The 22962-nt window shown below is 39.2% G+C and overlaps 1 protein-coding gene across 2 annotated transcripts in view; it reads left to right on the forward strand.

Moving 5' to 3' along the window:
* The window catches only part of ZFHX4 (zinc finger homeobox 4), a 181266-nt gene that overhangs the window by 148682 nt on the left and 9622 nt on the right, over positions 1-22962 (forward strand). For both annotated transcript variants that reach the window (XM_024578293.3, XM_024578294.3), the window contains exons 5-10: positions 2011-2079; positions 8449-8565; positions 14633-14766; positions 14981-15181; positions 15716-15833; positions 16342-21735. In XM_024578293.3, the coding sequence (XP_024434061.1) occupies positions 2011-2079; positions 8449-8565; positions 14633-14766; positions 14981-15181; positions 15716-15833; positions 16342-21735 (6033 nt within the window). The remainder of the gene's footprint in view (positions 1-2010; positions 2080-8448; positions 8566-14632; positions 14767-14980; positions 15182-15715; positions 15834-16341; positions 21736-22962) is intronic.

Raw genomic sequence — 22962 nt, forward strand, 5'->3', positions numbered from 1 at the left:
AATGTAGAAAGAAACAGTTTTATATACATATTCATATATACATATGTGGCAGGAATTACTATCTTTTTGGTATTTTTCTGTTTCAGGATATATGGTGTAGATTAGCACTTTAAGTAAAAGTGTCCTGGGTGACTTTGGTATGCCTCACTCTGTCTTTAGCTGAGAATCTATGAAGAGGAAAACTTTTGAGGAAATCACAAATAATTGGGGTGCTATTTAGGGATCATATAAAAAGTTACCTCCATACATCATGATAAGTGCTGAAACATGTACATCCTATATCTTGAAACAGATGAATCTCAAGGTGATAATTTTGTAAAGCATCTCAGAACCTCAGGGCTCTAAATTCAAAGCTCTTTCAATTATAACAAAAACAGACACTAATTCCTGTCACATACATATAAACAAGCTAATTGCTATGGGAACATGGAGGAGGTGACACTTGCTTTGGGTTTTGAGGGTGGGATCAGACTTTAACATGAGAAAACAAAGACATTTAAATTTTTTTAAAAATAAAAGGAACAACATTGATCAAAAGATAAAGACAAGGAGTCTCAAGGAAGAAGATGGGCTTGTTGAGTGACATATTGGATGGACATCAATACTGTGATCTATTTGTAAGTTACTGCTGGATTTATAAGCAAGGACTAAAAATAAATTCTTCCTTTCAAGACAAATGTAAGAGATAGTTACAAGAGAACAGATTTTTGTTGCTGGTGGTGGGAGGGCACTGGGCGTTTATTATGATTGCATTATTTTTAGACAAGTTGCCATCAAAGGCCAAAGGTTTTGTGCAGAGCAGGAAAAACAATTAGTAAATGCAATAATAGTGCCTTAGTTGCACTTCTATTTTCAAGGTTAATTATTTGCTTAATTAAAGCCTTCAGAATCAAGCAGAGATGCTATTGCCTAGAAATATTAGATAAACATGAGTCTCTTTGTTGGTGTAAGAATTGTCTGACCACCTTTTTTAATCTCTCAATAAGATTCAGCCTTTTCTCACTTGGAAGACCATATCGCATTTGTATTATTTTCTTTTGCATTTGCTGATTATTTCTACAATTGTAGCTGCATTTCGCAAATGAGGAAACTGAGCCTTAAAAAAGTAAAGTGATATACCGAGTCCCATATCTAGAAAGCGGAAGAGCCATGACTGCACTCATGCAGTTCTGCGTTCTTGAAAGGTAGCTCTTCAGATGTTATGAGAGATTAATTGGGAAGACATGGACTTTGAGCCGAGGAGATTGCTGTGGAGGCTATGAAGTCACGAAGAATGAGAAGATGATGGAGGATTAGAGAAACACATGTGACAGGGAGCATTGTAAAGTGGAACCAAGAGCATGTAATGACGCAGTGGGGAGAAAGAATGCGGTGTTGGAGGTGATTTCTGAGGTCTAGTTGTTTTTTCTAAATTTTCCTACAATAAGGAATGCGAAGGAGGCATGAAGTCAGATGAAAATAGTGATTTGTGTTGTTTCAGGTTGAGTTTAGCAAGATAGGCTGTTGTTGGTACTTGGCTGTGGAGCTCAGAAAAAGATCACAGATGTGGGTTTATTGATGATGTGGACATGTTCTTCAGGTTTTCTCAAGTGCTTCTTTTTGAGCTCACATCAGCTACCATATATTGATATTTTTCCCTTTTTTGCTACTTTGACAAAGAAATAAAAGCACACTCATAATTTTTGTAATGTGTTATTGTCCTTGTAACACATAGCCTTGTAATGTAGGCACAGCCAGATTATCTAGTAGGTAAAAATAAGAATGAGCCTTTCCTGCTTCCATATTTGATCTATATCATTGTGTTGTGTGTTGCTGATCACTGAGAATTCGATCTAAGCTCATCCCTGTATGGATTCATCTTGCTAACCACTGCTTACTAGGTTGTAAGGTGTGCTAGAGGCTCCCCTGAGCTCCACTGGATGCTTACCTCATCGAAAGCCAAATTTGGGTTCCCGTGATATTGTCTATGACTGCACAGCTGATTACCTCTCCCTCTGATGTTCTCTGCAGAATCTGCGTCTTTGGGAGCCAGGACCTGTGAGGATGACCTGACAGAGCAGCAGCTGAGAGCAACCTCAGGTAACTGGTATCTTCTTTCTCAAAATCATGCCTGTTGTTCCTAAGTGAGTTACAGTTGTTACTCTCACAATTTATGTAATAAATGAATCTCTGAAATGATTCCAATTAGATCTGATCACATCCCTTATGCAAATAAGTTAATAGCAAAAGAAAATATATTTATATATTTGGACACATATGTAAAGTGACTTCTTAAAGAATGAGTAACATCTGCTGGATAATTTCACATCTGCATTTATACACTATGAAGTTGCATTGAGGTGGTCAGTTTTATATAAAGTATGAGCCAGTAAGCCAGATATCATTTTTACACAATTAAAACAACCTGCGTGGTACAGTTATTTTCAGTAATTAAAGGGCTGATTGGATTTTGTGTAGCCATATCAACACACTTACTAGTCCTGGTGCTTTGTGTGTATATATGTATGTTAAGAAAGGGCAGCCATGCCCTTTTAGCTGCATTATATTCCGATAATTTAAGAGGAAACTCACCCACATTGCCACAACACACCTCATTTATTTCTGCTATATAAACATGATCCCAGTTCCCAGATTTATATATTAGAATAATAATGCATTATATAGAACAAAAAATTATTATAAAGTCCTTCACACTCATAATGGGGTATTGAAACACTTAAAAAAAAAAAACAAACTGTGCAAGTGAAAACATTCCTCCAATATAAAGTCAGGATTTCCCTCTTAAAAATCATTCAAAGTTTACCTTCACTTATGAATGTCTCATGAAAACATTTTTATTGTATATGTTATTTTTCCCTAGAGACCATATTTAAGATAAAATAGCACACTTCCAATTTGCCTTCCGCACCGTAAACCAATCAAAAGATTTCATTAATGACCTGATTGGAAATAATAGGGCAAAATGAAGACTATGACAGAAAATGTCAAACAATAAAGATACACTCCCTGACAACACATTTCTTTATTGTTTTTGTTTATAAAATCTCCATCTTCACCTCAGTCCTATGAAGCTTTATACTCAGACGCTCCCATGCCTCTGGGGTATTTCCACGGAGATGTTCTACAGGGAAGTAAAATCTAACAAATTCTAAATTGAACATCTCTTCCCTGTGAAACCATTTCCTCTCTTTTTCTCCAGTTCAATTGATGACATCATGCCATATATCTAGTCACCCTAAGTAGGAAAACTAGGGGCCATCAACTTTACTCAAAATATTAATGCCAGGGACTGCTGGGCATAAGCCACAAATAAGATTTTTGACAATATTTCTGCACAAATAAATAAGTTATTTTCACATTGTAGTAAATGTGTTCAAGGAGGTAAAAGAGGTAATGTGGTGCCGGAGCAGGGATTGTCAAGTGTGGTCCCTGGGAAGAGGGTGTGATAACATCTGCTGAGCAGACCCAGATGTGACACTGGATTTCATGGCGTGGAAATCATTGGTGGCTTTGAGAAGAACAATTGGTGTGAAGCCAGGCTGGAAGGGTTGAATAATGAATGTGACTTAGTAGAAAGAGAAGATGCAAAAACTCCCAAAGCAGACTGAGACCAAACAAACAAATATTCCTTTTTAAGTTTTATTGAAGTGGAATAGAGGAGTGCATGGAATCTGGATGCCTCCTTCTCCTTTATTAATTTTGCTTCCTAAATTCAATTTAATGTTTCAACTAACCTGTACTGCCTGCCCACTATATTCCAGGCACTGTTCCAGAGGCTCTGGCACCAAGAGAAATAAGATAATCACTATTTTCAGTAAATGTGCAGCTATTAGGGAGAATAGGCAGTACATGGATAATTTCCACAAACTATGATGAGTTGTTTGAGATCCATGTACAGAAAAAAAGAAGAAAATCTTATTCAGAAACATTAACCCCAGTTCAAGATTCAGGGAACACTTTTTGAGGAAGAAAAATTAATAATACTAGTAATAACACAGCTAGCATTTTAAAATATTAGGCTTTGTGTTGACTGATTTTTATGCATTATCCTATAACAAATCTATGAGGTAGGCATTGTTAATTCCATTTTTACAAGTGATAGAACTGGTATTTGCCAAGTTGGGCTTGAAGGAAAAATACTGGCATTTACAGTAGAGAAATTGTCCTAGATAAGAGGGAAATACAAGGTATGTATAGGAAGGGAGGCATTGATAAGATTCACATGTTTCTAGAACAGTGGTTCATTCAATGTGGTCCTTGGACCAGGAGCATACTCTTCACCTGGGAACCTAGAGGTCAATTCATAGGCTTCCTTCTAAACCTAGTGAATCAGAAACTGCAGGAATGGAGCCCACCAATCTGATTTCTAACAAGTCTTTCAGATGATTCTGATGGCGTTAAGTTTTTTTGTTTTGTTTTGTTTTTGTTTTTGTTTGGAACATTAAGTGCCAGGTTGGAAGTAAAGAAAAGTGATACTGGAGTGGTGGACAAGGACCAAATATCTCAGAGGTACTCTTACGTGTACAGAGGACTGAATTTTTTCTTGTAGTGAGTCACTAAAATATTTTAAGTAGATTTAAGCAAATCATATAGAGGATAGATTTGGAGATTGGTGGTAGGACTGGATGGGGAGATGGTGCAGGATTCAAGGGAAGATTCTTCTTATAAGTCAGGTGTTTTGAAGAGATGCTCAGTATATAAAGCTAAAGATGTTTAAGTTACTCTCCTCTGCTTCGTCTTTACATGGTCACTCCATGGGCTAAAAAGTGTGCAATGTTTTTCTTTTAGAAGACTCAGAAGAGAAGGTTCCCAAACCCATTGTGTAATAAAGCCACGGGAAGCAAGCACAGTTGGCTGGGGCTTTGATCATAGGTGCATCACTGGAGTAGACATGTTTAACCCTGCATATTATAATTTTTAGAATAAATTAATAGTGATTTTCTAATCACTTTTTTATTCAAATGAAAATACTCTAAGCTATTCAAAACTTTTAAATATAGTTTATGTATATGTACAAAACAACTTATAAGATCATTATTTTAGCCACGATAAAAAAAATGCTAGGGGAAATTAATTGTACTGTAGACTACAGTGTTATTTCAAAGCTTTTAAAAATAAAAATGCATTATCATTTGTCTGAAAACTGGTGAGTTCCGCTGGACCCCAATACACACTTTAAGCTTAAGTACATATATATTATAAAGTTTAATATACGAATAAATATTGTATTTTTATATTCCATGAGGCAAAAAAGATACTGATATTGTGAGTACAACAGTGTTATGAAATGTTATAATACTTTTATTATTATTACATGTACTATATTAATGAAGAAACTTATTGATGAAAATGAACACTGCATCACCACCTTTGTTTTGGAATTTTGTGTAATGGAATTTATATAATTTCCTTCCATGTTGAAGCATCCGTTTAATACATTTAATGTCACGTTATATACATATAACATGACATTAAATGTATTATATATATAAATGCATGTATATATAAATGTATATATATACATATTATATGTATTATATAATATGTATATAAATATATATATAAATGTATTATATATATATGACATTTGTAGGAAACTATATATGTATAAGCATCATATACTTTATGGCATTTTACAATGGAGGAAACTGGCACTTGAAAATTAGAACATTGCCACTCTTCCCGTAACCCCAAATTCAATGTACAGTTTTTCTAGAGAGAGTGGTTTCTCCACATTAATACTCCTGACTCTAAAGCCTATTTATAAAATAAATGTCAACTTTATTTCAAAAATTCTCCTTAAGAATGAAAGTGAGCTTTTTTTTGGACTTGTATGAAACTTTATGGAGGATATAAGCTACCCTTTGATTATTTTTTGCATGATTAAAATTTTGCAAAGTTCTATGACTCCAAAGTGCCTACCTGTAATAAACAGCTTTTGCCTTCGAAACCACAAAACAGATCTGAATTGCTTGAGCATTAGAGCTAATTGCCTGCCTATTTCAAAGGGAAGAACCAAAAGAGAGGTGGGATGGGGGGTAGGGGATCCCAGAAGCAGAGGCTGTGCAGTCAAATCCTCGTCCAGAGGCTCTGAGTTGTGGCTTGGACTAGCTAGGCGATGTTATGGCCTCCGAACTGCTGTTTGCGATTAAGTTGATGGCAGAGTCTCTCCGTGCTGCTGACACAGAGGCTTTGTTCACATTCAGATTTCTCAAACTGTTGCCAGGGTCAGGCTGAGGTCAGACACCAGAGTGATGTATAGAGGAACATGTCTGGGAATTTCTCTCACCCTTAAAACACATACTAGAAAATGAAGAATCGGAGACCCTGCAAAAAACCATCTGATGAGACCCATATTACACTGTAGTTTTTCTTGGAGCACCTTCATAATTTTCGTTTTCTTCTCCTGACACCCCATGTTTTATTAATGCGAGTTGCGATAGCCCTTACAATTTTATGTCCCCTCAAGATAAGGACACTGGTAGCCTGGTGACACTTCATTTTCCAGCCCTGGGGGAAAGGTTCAGTAAATCTACTCAAAGAAGTCTTGTCTCCTTCCCTGGGATGAGCTGAAAAGTAATTGCTATGGGCTGTCACAGGTAGCGGCCTGCCACTGGACGTCACATCACATGTGTGGACTTGGCAGAGACCATGGCCCTATCCAGTTATGATCTCAGCCTTCCTGCCTCCTGAACCAAGCTGGCCACTGTCCCCACTCAGCCTGGCCCTGTGTGGGATGAGGGAGCCCGTGTTTGAGTGGTAATTATCCATGCCAGTGAGAGCAGGCTGGAGCCCTGAAAAGCGTCCATTCTCTCTTCCTAAAGTACAATTTCCGTGTGTGTTTGCCTGAAAGGGACACTTCCCCCAAACCCTCAAGTGGCCAACCCCCTCCACATGAACCTCCCCACTGCTTTTGTCAGCAGCAAAGTGCAAATATAGAACAAACAGATTTGTGTGGTGCCTTTGAGGACTCACTGGTGGAAGCAAACTCTTATTTTGAATGGATTAAGTGTCCTGTTTCCCCTTAGCTTTGGGGAGCTGCCTCCGTTGAGCCCAGAACTGTCCCCTATGCTGTGTCTTGCTCTCACAGTAGCAGAGCGGGCAGGCCAATGAGACACTTAATAGCATTGTGTGTGTGTGTGTGTGTGTGCTCAGCTGCTGCATATAACAGTGGATATTTCATTCTGCTGTCAGAACGTTATTAATAAAACATGGGGTGTGGAGAGCGCCACGATTCCCCCTTTCAATCACTATAGCATTTGCAATGAAAATTTTATGCAGTGTGTAATTTTCAGTTAATGCTTGACACTTAAAATGTCCATAGCAGTGTTTTGTATGGTTATTGAAGGGTTAATTGTTTCATGTTCTCTGCATAAAAGCTCTGCTTATCAAAAGCAAATAGAAGAGTGTATGCATATGTGTCAATGACCTTTTGCCTTTCCAGGGTTAATTTATATGGTCATTAAACATTTTATGAAATTGAGCAGCCTGGTGCTTCAAATCCCATTTTACCTTCTTCTCCTAATTTATGAAATTCCTACCTGAACAGGGGAATATGATTTTTATTTTTTGTGCTGCCGTGAAAACAGCATGCCATGCTGAGGGGAGTTGCAAGTCGGGTTATCTGGCATTACTCAGATTGCTAAAAATTCATTAAAATGTGACATCAGCACAGTGAGAGACAAATGATCACAGGATGAAAGAGAACAGTGGGCCTTTCACGGATTAGTGCTGCACAGACCCAGCACAGAGGCTAACTGCATAAACAGATTAATCCACCAGTAGCGGCATAGCTAAGATTTACAGAATAATTAAATAGGGTTGAGTTACTATGAGGATTTCCATGTAATCTAGCTGGTGTGAACCCGTGAATGAGGTGTGGGGTGATGTGGTTGTCATAGAAGAAATAGACCTTCTTATGTCCTATGCCCTGTGTAGCTCCCCCTATAGAAAAACAAATCCCAATGTAACTGAACTTTTGAGATCTTACTCTGACAAAGTCCAAAGAATTCCTCTGGGGTGTGGGGAGTGAAGGCAGGAGTAACACCTGTCTTATATTTAACCCATCATTATCACATTATTTCATGGGGCATTTTTTTTCAGAGTTTGGTTTGTTCTGCCATCTATCCAAGTCCACGGAACAGGGGCTCCAGGAGGTTCTACTATTCAATTACAGGACGGCCTTACACCCATTTTTCAAGCTTTCCTAGCTTCGACTGTACTTAAAATGATTTCTTTTATTTTAATTTAGTACAGGCCCATGTTCTCAATGGATATAAAGAAGTTGCTTGAGAAAAAAATTTGCATTGGTAACATCAGCAGGTTCTAATATAGCCTTGTGGATAAATTTATGTTCTTTTTTGAGAATGAATGTCTGCAGATGATTCATAAGTGACCAAGTTTTGAAATGGTCATGTGGTTATTTGACTGGTCTGCCTTTCTGAACAGAAGAACCAAGTGAGGAGGCAGAAGGACCTATTAAACCTGCAGCAGGGGCTGAGGACGATGAGAAAGACACAAATGAGAGAGACCCTAGTGAAGGCAAAAACTCCAGTAAAGACCCTGGTAAGATGTGAGAACCTTTCACCTTTCTTTCCCCACCCCCGCTCCCCAAAGCGGCCCTTCCTTTACCCCATGCCCATGCTTATATTAAAAGCTTTTATTCATTTTAAACTGTCTAACATTTCCACTACTATTCATTGCATGTGCATTTTGCATGTGACTTCTATCAGTAGCCTCCCATTGACCTATTTTTAATCATAACCATCTGACAGAATAGATGTGGGTAAGTTGAAGAATATTACAGGATGACCAGCGAGATTATTTTTTAATCAAATCAGTTTGTGTGCTTGTAATTTTTAAAGTGCTTTTCATTAATCTTAGCTATACTTGTGATTCCTCTGATGGCATATTAATTTTTCATAAGCACAGGATTAGATATCACTTGAGTTTTTTAATCTAGTCACAGGCATCTCCCCCCCAACAACATCACCCTAAAAATACATGTTATTTTCCTTGCTTTTTGTTTTCAACTACACTCAGGAATTTGCCCTTTTTAAGGGCATCTATTTGAGGCATTTCAAACAAAATCCAGTGAAAAAGTTTACAGGTGATTCAGCCTAAGAAAGAGGAAATATCATTGAAAAGGGATTAGGTGCTGGATAATTCTGATCTCCCAAAATAGACAAACCCCAGTAACGAAAGCTACTGTCTTTGAAAACAAACCCTGGTGTCATGACATTTACTTGTGCACAAACAAACCCTAGGCCAGCATCTGGTGTAGATACCTAAGGCTTTTTCTGTGTTTGATTTGGCAAATATATGACTTCATCCATGCTTTGTATGTATGAGATGGAAATCTGTGGTCACGATGAATGAATATTGCATTGGCTACTTTTGCCGCACACTATACCTAGTTTTATTATGTTGGACTCATTGAAGCAGAAGAACTGCTGAAACGGGTTCAAGCCTATTAGTTTCAGGTAGTCATCTATCTTTTCCTTGAATTCTAGTGACAGCCTCATATAAAGAAGCTCGTTTTCACTATGAAGACATTGGGTTGTGCAAAAAATATCATTTTTACCCACAAGTTCATTTAAACCCGAATTGTCCCACATCTGTAATTCTGGCTTTGCATATCTTAGTTTTGCATTCTCTTCAAAAATTATTCAAAGGGCCTCCCCACTCCTACCCTACACTCTTCAATGCTAAATTGCTCTCAGGAGTCCAGTGAGAAAGCTTCAATTTGTGTCAAGGATATAGTGGTTAACATATGATTCTAATTTGACTTAAACAAAGAGGATGTGAGGTTGCTATTGAGCCTAAAGCAATGTAAAAAAGATGCCATAGCTGCATGTTAGTATGCCGCCCTTGAGGTTACTGACTAGAAATTTGAATACCTAGCAATCAGTAAGGTCAAGGGTAGTGCCATTTAAACCTCATTTGAAAAGACTTGGAAATAGTAAGGTAGTCAGTTTACTCACTCTCTAGGATGGATCTCATCAAGGCTAGCTGCTTGACTACTTACTTCCAGAAGGGCAGGATTCTGCCTGCATTCAGTGGCCTCTTTCTCACAGTGGTACCAAGCAAGATTGCAGAAGAGACCCCTCCCAGTCTTCTGAAGAATGTGTGAAAAACACAGATAGCACTTTAGTGTTCAGTGAGTGCTCGCATAATACTTGGATATATGACATTATGCTTGGTTTTAAATATTAATACCCTATAAGGATGGATTCTTGAAAATGTCTCTAATCTTACCATTGAGGGAGGAGTCTTACCTGGGACACATCTCAGATGCAGGTGCCCTGTCTCCATCAGTAACATTCACTTCTCTGCCAGAATAATGGGCTCACCACTCCCTAATGGCCCAATGAGTTATTGTCCCTGTCTAATTGTCCCGTCTAGACAGGACTCACATATAGGAGAGGATATGAAATATTGCATAATGGTAGTTTAGAACAAATTTTTATCCCTGCAGAAAGGCCTCCCCAGGTATACCTAAAGGGATAAAAATGGACTTTAAAACCAACTAAAAGCAATTACTGAGGTATAAATATTTAGCCTTGAAACCTCCCAGACTTCAAGACAGTTCTTGCAATTGATAACATGAACTTTTAACAGTTTTCAGCTTTTAAATTGAATTGGGTTAAGTGAAAAAATTATTACATGGATTTTTTTCCCTTGCAAGTATTTTTAAGGATTGTATACCACTTATGTATATATTGTCCTTTTCTTAACATCAATTGTAAATGTCAAAATATATGAGAAAATTTTTAAATTAATCACCATCTTAGTATGTTAGATGGAAACAGTGTGACCCCACTTCAGCGCAGAACTTTTTAGACAGGAAGGAGCTAACACACGTTGGAAAGACTGTTTGTGTAAGCTGTTGTGCAGAGTCATAGGCACTGACCTCCAGGACTGGAGCTTTCAAAATGAGGCTTGGCAATATACAGGTTATATTGGTTGAATATTCATTCGTAATAGAAAAACCTCCTAATGCCTCATTTATATTGTCATTTAAATCTAGTGCCACTTTAGATTAATTATAATCCAAATTACAGCTCTTTGCAGTACAAGAATTAATATAGAGTTTACCCAGATTAATACATTTGCATTGAAAATGTAATATGTCTCTGCCATAGCTAAGGGAACTACTTTTTAATAAGGGAGTAAACATAAGGAAGGATGGAAATTAACCTTCATTACTGCAATTAAAATTATCCTTTCATTCCAGTCTCATTAGAAAGAGTACTGTGCTGGTAATTATAATTTAGAATTATTTGACATTGAATAACATCTTCTATTATATTCAAGTTTAACTATTCAAACATTATCAAAGCATTGATTCAAAATAATATTCAAATAATATCTTAGTATTTTGTTTTATTGTTTTTTTTCAAGATTTGCTTTGAGTATATGTGTGTTATTGGATTTTCCTCACTTGTTATGAGTATAAACCATTTTACAACCTTCTGTATTTTAGGGACTGAAAATTATTAAGTAGGTGGCATCTGAATTGAAATGAATTATGTCATGTTTATATTGCAAACTCATGCAAGTTAAATAATCTCATAACTGACACATAATCATTGGCTCATCTATTTGGCAGTGCTTATTTTTAATTAGACTTCATTTTTTAGTTTAAATGTGTTTAAAAGGACATTTTTTTTGAGAATATTGTGATGTCCTTAATAACACAAAATGAATTATGATATCACTTCAAAATTTTGTCTAGGGTATCAAAGGGGATTTGTTTAAAATAAAGTAACATATAAACTATGGGTAATCATAAAACTTAATCAAATTTTTCCTGAAATTGATTGGCCCTTATTTAATATACAATATTTCTAGAATAAAATAAGTCAGAAAAAGACCTCAGAGGTGAGTCCTTGTAAGTTACCAGGGAGGCTGTAGTACCTGAGAGAGCACCCCCTTGAAAAGTACGAAAGGCACATTGCATAAAATGTAACTTCCATCACTTTGCAAATAATCCCGATGACCTGCCTTATCCTCAAGAGTCTGTTTTTGTCATATGTTATTACATTTCAGAATTCTCTGCTTCCCTTTATCAATGGCATGCATTTCCAGGTGCTTTGCTGGAGCTAGGGGGCTCTAGCTATTATTTGTAATGTATTTATGTAAAATAAAATGATCTTTACATAGCTCCTAGCTTGCATTAAGATCATGGTTTAATTAACTAAGTTAATTAGGCAAACGATATTAAAGTTCACATATATATTAGATAGAGGAATACAATAGCCAACAGTTATTGCAATGGCTATTGAAATGACCCTAACACCTGACTCTTATTTCCTTGATGCAGTATGAATGTCACTAAACTCAGAAGCAACTATATTGTTAATGAATATTAATAAGCATAAAAATAAAATGGATTAATTCTACCAAATGTGTACACCAATGTATAGTTTTAGTCAAGTGTTTCATAGCTTGAAATAAATTTTTAACCCTGTATAGTACCATATTAGAATATATATGTTTATGATATATGTTTATGTTTATGATAATAAGACAACAGCTATACATTTAATAGATTTAAAAGTTTCTGGAAGGATTGTGCTATTTCTAATGTCCCACAGGGCCTGCAAGCAACAGGAGTCATGGAAATTCTTCTTTAACTAGTGTGTGACAGTCTTTGGTAGCATAGGAAACTGGACAAGCTTGTAATTGGGTTACATCTCATTCTACCATGTGCACAAAGAATGATAAGGGGATATGACAGTATTATTTGCTTAAAGGAGCATATTCTTACTCAATAATGGGGAACTTAAAAAAAAACAACTTCCAGTATCAAAGGAGAAAGCAAGTGATAGACGTTTCTGATGTAAATGACAATCATTTTATACAACTTGATCTGACACTTTAAGCAGTAAATTTTATTTGAAAACACTATTTATCATATTATTTTGTTGAATGTTTGTTTTTAACACTTTACATACAACAGCACAAAGTATATTCTGCTTTGAGAAAGAAAAAACTATTTTTGATGCCAGAATTAATCATGAAATAATAATTCCTGGTTATGACAAATCTTTGGTAATCAAATACTTGGATCATGTTAATCAATGTCATGAAATTCTTCAGTCTGTATCTCAAATTTAAGTACATTCAAATACAAATGTGATCAATTCTTTTTTCAGATGTCTAGAAGGAATCTAAATTTCTCCAAGGCATATATAGATATAGGGCAAAAGTTCCCATTCAAATAAGATCCGTTTGTAAATCTAGAAATCCATGTAATTATGTGAAAGGTAGCAGTAATTCTGCACCTACCATTATTGTCATTATGTCATTAAAGTTCTATTTGAATTTTGGTGCCCTTGCAGTCACACTTACTTTTAAATTTCATAATTCAAAATTCTTAAAATTGTTTATATGGTTTAAACATGCATCTCTACCTAGGATAGAAAAAGGAATATATTTTTTGATTTATCTTTACTTTGTTTCTGTAACATTCTTGACCTTATTTTTAAATTAAAATTGGGTTATTTTGCAATAAGGTGCAATTTGTTCATTTATATGAACCATATGTGGATTGAAAAAATCAAGATAAATCTTCACGCACGTCATACAATCAGATTACGCTTAGACTGTATATTCATGCGAGGTCGGATAGCAATCAATGGTTTAGCTTCATTGCATTTCAACATGTATTTGCACCCAGTTGTCCAGTGATAGTATCCTCACCCTGAAAATAATTTAGTTGCAAATTGACTGGAAGATGGTGAAAATTGAAAGTTAAAATTAGAAATACTCATAATAAACAGCAGAAAAAAGGTCAGATGATGCCGTGCTATGATGAGATTGGAATGGCTGGTAAATGAGGTTTTGTGTTTGTCGTGAGATGTATGTGACATGCCTACCCAATGTCGCTGTAATATCCACCCTTGCAGAGGAGATTATCGGGAAAATTGATGCTGGAAAGAATTTTCTGTTAGATTGGGAAATTAGAATCACACTCTTTCCTTTGACGTGTGTGAGGCTCCTACATGTGACATTGCTCATCTAGGTAAAATTTTAAACCCCCTTTAACGCTAAATATTTGGATCAACCTCATAAAACAGTTGCCTTCTTGAGATTTGGACCATAATGGTATGAGTACAGCCAAATATCTAAAGCAAAGAATAAATCACAAAAACAGCAGAAGACATGTATAGATAATATTTATAAAAATACTAATTTTGTTTGAATTACAAATAACTCCTGTAGAATTTTGAAATATTCAAGAATTTTAGAAAAGAGATAAGGAATTAAACATTAGCAAAAATAATTCATTTCTATGTTAGCATTTGTGAATGGGAGTAGATTTGCTTTAATGGGATAAAGGCAGCCCGAGACACCAGAGAGCACATGTTATTGATGAGTCTTTCAAGGTCTCCTAGGGTTATCTAAACATGAGACAGGAGTACAGTTTAAAATATATTTATAAAGTCCACTTAGTCAGTGGACACAAAGAAGTGTGTCTTTTGCCTTTTAAGATTAACATCACTTAAAAGTGTTTGGTTCCTTTTGTGCTTCAGAGTCAGCACTATATGAAAATCATAGAATCTTTCAAGTTCGACCTTGTTAGTCTTTTGAAACTGATGTGTTCTACTTTTTTGGGGGGGGTCAGGAATAATCACACCAGAAAAGGAGCTAAAAGTCAATGTGTCAGGGGTGACCCAGACGCTCCTGCTGGCAAAAGAAGAAGATGTCACAACCAAAAGATCAAAACCTACAGAGGACAATAAATTCTGTCATGAACAGGTAACTGTGTTTTTTTTCCCTTTGCTAAATAAACCTGTTTTTTTTTAATTTTTTTTTATTATTACTCCAGGCAGTTTAAGAGCCCCAAGCAATTCAGTCCGATTAAAATGTAGACCTTGTGACTGGCAATGAATTAACCCTCAGTATTACTACTAATGCTCAGAAGTCATCAGAATAACATTAACATTTGCCATGTTTATTCAATATTTTCCAGTTCTTTCAGTGTCCTTATTGTAACTACAATAGTAGGGACCAAAGTCGTATCCAGATGCATGTCCTGTCGCAACACTCGGTGCAGCCAGTCATCTGCTGTCCCCTCTGCCAGGACGTTCTCAGCAACAAGATGCACCTCCAGCTGCACCTGACACATTTGCACAGCGTGTCTCCAGACTGTGTGGAGAAGCTGCTTATGACAGTAAGGACACTAAATGTTGATGCACGTGTGGCATGATCTCTGGAAAAGTAGCAACGCAAAATCTGTAATTATTGGTCAATAGAAATTTATTTCTTCTTTACAACTTAAAGCTGTCTCACAGACGATGTTATAGAAATCACAGTCAATTGCCCATTTGTTGTCTCTTTTGCTTAGGAAAATAAACAAATGTGACACAGGAATAGATTATTCAATAATGCATTTTAAAGCCTTATATTTATACCTACGATGTTAATCAAATGAGTCAAGTGGACACGCTGACTTTCAAACTTTCTTGAGTATCAGTATAAAGAAAGAGACCTACAAAAACTTTTTTATTTAAAAAAAATAAAAGAGTAAAGCATTGCAATGGCATTGATCTGAAATTTGATGGGATAGTAATTGTCTGTAAGAGCCACAAAATGTCCCTGCTTCAGTTGCAAAACTCTAAGTGGGATGCTCCTGGCCAAATGCGGGATGTGGCAGAGTCTATGATTTCTGGGGTATATTTGATACAAACCCCGTGTGTTTTCACAGGTGCCTGTCCCTGATGTGATGATGCCAAACACTTTGCTACTGCCAGCAGCCACCTCTGAGAAAGCAGAGCGGGATACACCTGCAGCCGTCACAGCTGAGGGGTCTGGGAAATATTCAGGTATGCCGACCTATGACCAAGGTCTGCAGAACACACACATCAGGGGCTTGAATGTGTGGTAGTGCTCCGAGATTATTACTATCAAAGGGTTAAAACAAAAGCACAAAGGAAAAAATATTCCAAGAGACATAGTTTTCAGTGCATATTTAGTATCTGTTATATGTCACAGCTGTTGGGGGACCCGTGCATCTATGACCAAGAATATTCTGCATGTTCTAATTGCTGAACACTAAGGCATGGCCCTTGGTGTCACACTGATTGTAGCATACTATAATTACCTTTGACTGGTTTTCTTCCCTATCCCAAAATTCCTTTAGGTCAGGGGTAATGTGTTATTCACCTTTGTATCTGCAGTGCCTAGCATAGTGCTTGCAACATAGTAGTTGCTTAGTAACTTTTTCTCTAAAGCACCAATTAAGCAGAAACCTTTAGAGGCTCTACTTACCATATTTATAGGCACCTAGCCCTCCTTCCTGTAAGCAATATGTTTGTGCTTTCTCCTGCACAGGTGAAAGTCCAGTGGATGACAAAAGTATGGCAGGTCTTGACGATTCAAAGGTTAGTGTGGAAATAAAGAGTGAGGAACAGAAACCATCTAAAGAACCCATAGAAATGCCCGAATGGAACAAAAATGGGAGTAAGGATGTGAAAATCCCTGACCCCCTGCAAGATCAGCTAAGTGAACAGCAGAAGAGGCAACCCCTGTCTGTTTCAGACCGCCACGTATATAAGTACCGCTGTAACCACTGCAGCTTGGCTTTCAAGACCATGCAGAAGCTTCAGATACATTCCCAGTATCATGTGATTCGGGCTGCAACAATGTGTAGTCTCTGCCAACGTAGTTTCCGTACATTCCAGGCTTTAAAAAAACACTTGGAAGCAGGCCACCCTGAACTGAGTGAAGCTGAACTCCAACAGCTGTATGCCTCCTTGCCTGTGAATGGTGAACTCTGGGCCGAGAGTGAAATGATGGCCCAGGACGAGCATGCCCTTGAGCAGGACATGGAGAGAGAGTATGAGGTGGACCACGAGGGGAAGGCAAGTCCTGTAGGAAGTGACAGTAGCTCTATCCCCGATGACACAGGCTCTGAACCAAAGCGGACCTTACCCTTTAGAAAAGGGCCAAATTTTACAATGGAAAAATTCCTCGATCCATCTCGCCCATATAAATGTACAGTGTGTAAAGAGTCATTCACCCAAAAGAACATTCTCTTGGTCCATTATAATTCAGTTTCTCATCTGCATAAATTGAAAAAGGTATTGCAGGAAGCCTCTAGTCCTGTCCCCCAAGAAACCAATAGTGGCACGGATAACAAACCCTACAAGTGCAGCATCTGCAATGTCGCATACAGCCAAAGCTCGACCTTGGAAATTCACATGCGATCTGTGCTCCACCAGACAAAGGCCAGGGCTGCCAAGCTGGAGCCAAGTGGTCACATGGCCGGGGGCCATAGCATTGCAGCAAATGTTAGCAGTCCTGGCCAAGGGATGTTAGAATCCATGAGTTTAGCAGCAGCAAGCAGCAAAGATTCCCACTTAGAAGCCAAAGAATTAAACAAAAAGCAAACTCCGGAATTAATCTCTGCTCAACAACCTACACATCACCCACCACAGTCACCAGCACAAATTCAGATGCAACTCCAGCATGATTTACAACAGCAAGCTGCATTCTTTCAGCCTCAGTTTCTAAACCCAGCCTTTTTGCCTCATTTTCCTATGACCCCAGAAGCTCTGCTCCAGTTTCAGCAGCCTCAATTTCTCTTTCCTTTCTATATCCCTGGGGCAGAGTTCAGCCTGGGGCCGGAGTTGGGCTTGGGGGGCTCTGCCACATTTGGTATGCCTGGCATGACGGGCATGGCTGGATCCTTGCTTGAAGACTTGAAGCAGCAGATTCAGACTCAACATCATGTAGGCCAAACTCAATTGCAGATCCTACAGCAACAAGCACAACAGTACCAGGCCACACAGCCCCCGCTACCATCTCAAAAGCCACCCCAGCAGCAGCAACAGCAGCAGCAGGCGAGCAAGCTATTGAAACAAGACCAAACCAACCTGGCCAGTGCTGACTGCCCAGCCATGAAGGATGTGCCATCTTGCAAGGAGGCAGAAGAGAGTGCAGAAAAGCAAGAAAAACCAAAGCAAGAATTTACAAGTGAAGGTGAAGGACTCAAAGAAGGCAAAGACTCAAAGAAGCCCAAATCCTTGGAACCATCCATCCCGCCACCCCGAATAGCTTCTGGGGCCAGAGGAAATGCAGCCAAAGCATTACTGGAAAACTTTGGGTTTGAGCTGGTCATTCAGTATAATGAAAACAGACAGAAGGTGCAGAAGAAGAGCAAAAGTGGGGAGGGTGAAAACTCAGATAAACTGGAATGTGGAACATGTGGGAAACTGTTCTCCAATGTTCTCATTTTAAAGAGTCACCAGGAACATGTGCATGGTCAATTTTTCCCCTATGGAGCACTGGAAAGATTTGCTCGTCAGTACCGGGAGGCCTATGACAAGCTTTATCCAATTTCACCACCTTCTCCAGAAACTCCACCTCCACCACCACCCCCGCCCCCGCTGCCCCCAGCTCCTCCGCAGCCTTCCTCCATGGGGCCTGTGAAAATCTCAAACTCGGTGTCCACTCCCCTACAAGCTCCACCACCCACTCCTCCGCCACCACCACCACCACCTCCTCCTCCGCCACCTCCTCCACCACCTCCTCCTTCTGCTCCCCCACAGGTCCAGCTGCCTGTATCTCTGGACCTTCCCCTCTTCCCTTCTATTATGATGCAGCCTGTGCAACACCCAGCACTTCCTCCCCAGCTGGCCCTGCAGCTTCCCCAGATGGACACGCTGTCCGCAGACCTCACACAGCTTTGCCAGCAGCAGCTCGGGTTGGACCCTAACTTCTTAAGGCATTCTCAGTTCAAACGCCCACGGACAAGAATTACAGATGATCAGCTCAAAATTCTGAGGGCTTATTTCGACATCAATAATTCTCCAAGTGAAGAACAGATCCAGGAAATGGCAGAGAAGTCGGGCCTCTCTCAAAAAGTTATTAAGCACTGGTTTCGCAACACACTTTTTAAGGAAAGGCAGAGAAACAAGGATTCGCCATACAACTTCAGTAACCCACCTATAACAGTTTTGGAAGACATACGAATTGACCCACAGCCCTCCTCTCTAGAGCATTATAAATCTGATGCTTCATTCAGTAAAAGGTCTTCTCGAACGAGGTTCACTGACTACCAACTTAGGGTTCTACAAGACTTTTTTGACACTAATGCTTACCCCAAAGATGATGAGATAGAACAACTTTCCACTGTGCTCAACCTCCCAACCCGGGTTATCGTGGTATGGTTCCAGAATGCTCGTCAGAAAGCACGGAAGAGTTACGAGAACCAAGCAGAAACAAAAGATACTGAAAAACGAGAACTGACTAATGAGCGGTACATCCGAACCAGCAACATGCAATATCAGTGTAAAAAGTGCAATGTGGTATTCCCCCGGATCTTTGACTTGATTACTCATCAGAAGAAGCAGTGTTACAAGGATGAAGATGACGATGCTCAAGATGAAAGCCAAACCGAAGACTCCATGGATGCCACCGACCAGCTGGTGTACAAGCATTGCACAGCATCCGGCCAGACAGAGGCAGCCAAAAGTGTCATGGCTCCTGCAGCCAGTTCTGGCTCTGGGACAAGTACCCCTCTGATTCCGTCACCCAAACCAGAACCTGAGAAGACATCTCCCAAACCTGAATATCCCACAGAAAAGCCAAAGCAAAACGACCCCTTGCCCCTTTCTCAAGGCACCAAGCCAGCCCCACACTCAGCATCGACCTCCTCAGACCCACCACAGTCCTCAGTGGCCCAGCCCCAGCCCCAGCCACCCAAACAACCCCAACTGATTGGAAGACCTCCCTCAGCCTCCCAGACCCCAGTCCCTTCCAGCCCACTGCAGATTTCCATGACTTCTCTCCAGAACAGTCTACCTCCACAGTTACTCCAATACCAATGTGATCAGTGTACCGTTGCCTTCCCGAGCCCAGAACTCTGGCAGGAGCACCAGCACATGCATTTCCTCGCTGCTCAAAACCAATTCCTTCACTCTCCATTCCTGGAGAGGCCCCTGGATATGCCCTACATGATATTCGACCCCAACAACCCCCTGATGACCGGACAGCTACTGAGCGGTTCTCTGTCACAACTGCCACCCCAGACCAGTGCCTCCCACACCACAGCTTCCACCACCATCGCTGCTTCCCTGAAAAGGAAACTGGATGACAAAGAAGATAATAACTGCAGTGAAAAGGAGGGAGGCAACAGCGGTGAAGACCAACACCGCGATAAACGCCTGAGAACCACTATCACTCCTGAACAACTGGAAATACTCTATGAAAAATACTTGCTGGATTCCAATCCAACCCGAAAAATGCTTGATCATATCGCCCGGGAAGTAGGGCTGAAAAAAAGAGTTGTGCAAGTCTGGTTCCAGAATACACGAGCCCGAGAAAGGAAGGGCCAGTTCCGGGCGGTGGGTCCGGCCCAGTCTCATAAACGGTGTCCTTTCTGCCGAGCCCTTTTCAAGGCCAAGTCAGCCCTGGAGAGTCACATCCGCTCTCGGCACTGGAATGAGGGAAAGCAGGCAGGGTACAGCTTGCCCCCAAGCCCTTTGATATCCACAGAAGATGGGGGGGAAAGCCCACAGAAATACATTTATTTTGATTATCCATCTCTGCCATTAACTAAAATTGATCTATCAAGTGAGAATGAATTAGCTTCAACGGTGTCAACACCTGTGAGTAAGACAGCAGAGCTGTCACCCAAGAATCTGCTGAGCCCTTCTTCATTTAAAGCAGAGTGTTCTGAGGATGTTGAGAATTTAAATGCCCCTCCTGCTGAAGCTGGGTATGATCAAACTAAAACTGATTTTGATGAGACATCATCAATTAATACAGCCATCAGTGATGCCACCACTGTTGATGAGGGCAATGCTGAAGTGGAAAGCACCATGGGAAGTTCTGGAGATGTGAAGCCAGCTTTATCACCTAAAGAGCCAAAAACTCTTGACACTTTGCAGAAAACAGCAACCACACCCACCACAGAGGTCTGTGATGAGAAATTTCTCTTTTCTCTCACGAGCCCCTCAATACATTTCAACGACAAAGATGGTGACCATGACCAAAGCTTTTATATCACGGATGACCCCGATGACAATGCTGACCGCAGTGAAACATCCAGTATCGCTGACCCAAGCTCCCCAAATCCTTTTGGGTCCAGCAATCCTTTTAAATCCAAAAATAACGATCGACCAGGTCACAAGCGTTTCAGAACCCAGATGAGCAATCTTCAACTCAAGGTTCTCAAGGCATGCTTCGGTGACTACCGAACACCAACCATGCAAGAATGTGAGATGCTGGGGAATGAGATCGGTCTGCCCAAACGTGTGGTCCAGGTGTGGTTCCAGAATGCAAGGGCCAAGGAGAAGAAATTTAAAATCAACATAGGGAAGCCTTTCATGATCAATCAAAGTGGGACAGAAGGCACCAAACCGGAGTGTACCCTGTGTGGGGTGAAGTATTCTGCCCGCTTGTCCATCAGAGATCATATTTTCTCCAAACAGCACATTTCAAAAGTGAGGGAGACGGTTGGGAGTCAGCTTGATCGGGAGAAAGATTACTTGGCTCCGACCACTGTTCGGCAGCTGATGGCACAGCAAGAACTTGACCGTATCAAGAAAGCTTCAGATGTGCTGGGCTTAGCAGTGCAGCAGCCAAGCATGGTAGACAGCAGCCCCCTCCATGGCATCAGCCTTCCGGCAGCCTATCCAGGACTCCCTGGCCTTCCTCCAGTCCTTCTTCCTGGAATGAATGGTCCATCCTCCTTGCCCGGATTCCCACAGAATTCAAACAGTAAGTCACATCCAGGGGAGTCAATCTAATGAATTAGTAGTATTAGGCAGCTGATCACATGTGACCAAGATCAGGGTACCTTTGAATCTCTTTTCATTTCAGTGAGTGAAGACATTAAATTATTTGAAATATAGATTTTATTGGCTATAATTAATAAGTAGGAAGTATGTCTACCTGAATATATGCAGAAAAATAAAGACTGGCTAGTCATAAATAAATTCATTATTTATATCATTGCATTTATATATCTTAGAAATATTCCTTTTATCATCATTTCAGTACTGATTTCAAATGGAGTTTTAGGACAAATGTGTGGCTTAATATGTGATGTACATATTTAGAAAGTGAAGCATTAAATAATGCATTTATTGGTATCTTAATTTATAACCTTTCCAGGGGATTTTTTTTTATTTGTTTATTTTTATTTTCCCCCACATAAGTGCCAGGAAGTTCAAAAGTTAAGGGCCTCTAGACACAGGAATTTACCTACATAACACCTAACACATAATGAGGCTTATATTTAAAGTTTAACAACTAACAATATGATTTCTGGGGTAATTTGCAATTTGTCATTGCTATAAAATGTTGATTATTCTTAGCATCCATTGTTGCTTGTTATTTAAGTAAATTTGCAACCTTAGAAATATGTTAATATTGCCCCATGCCCTCCCACATGCAGCCCCACCCCAGCCAAAGTCTGTAATTAAGTCAAACAAACTTATAAAGCTTTCTGAGACAACCCCAGATGATGAATCCAATTCTGTGTTCACCAAGAGAAATGAAATTTGTGCCAGTTCAGTTTCATGAATAAGTACAGGTATGCAGTTCTATTAAGTTAACAAAGTTGAATACAGTGTGCTAGGCAATCACATAGCCAATCAGTTAAGAAATGTTAAATGTTTTATATGGTATATAAAAGTTATGTATTATCCAGAATAGAAAAAAATGGTTCTCTTATAATTTCTTCTTTAAACTAAGTTTTATTTTTCAAATTAACAGTGACTTTTTTCTTTTTAAAGGGGAATTTTGACATTCTGAGGAGACTTATCTAGGATTAACTAATTACATATTTCTAGAAAGTTTCCAAAACACCCAGGAGAACTTGTTCATTTACACAAATAAGACATTTACATAAACATCAAATTTTTCAATCTCACCCCTTTTATAAAAGCCAAACGTGCCGTGTGAACTTAGGAAGGTATTCCCACTTTAACTTTTATCTCAGGA

Source organism: Desmodus rotundus, chromosome 8 (genome assembly GCF_022682495.2).
Source record: "Desmodus rotundus isolate HL8 chromosome 8, HLdesRot8A.1, whole genome shotgun sequence".
Lineage (NCBI taxonomy): Eukaryota > Metazoa > Chordata > Mammalia > Chiroptera > Phyllostomidae > Desmodus > Desmodus rotundus.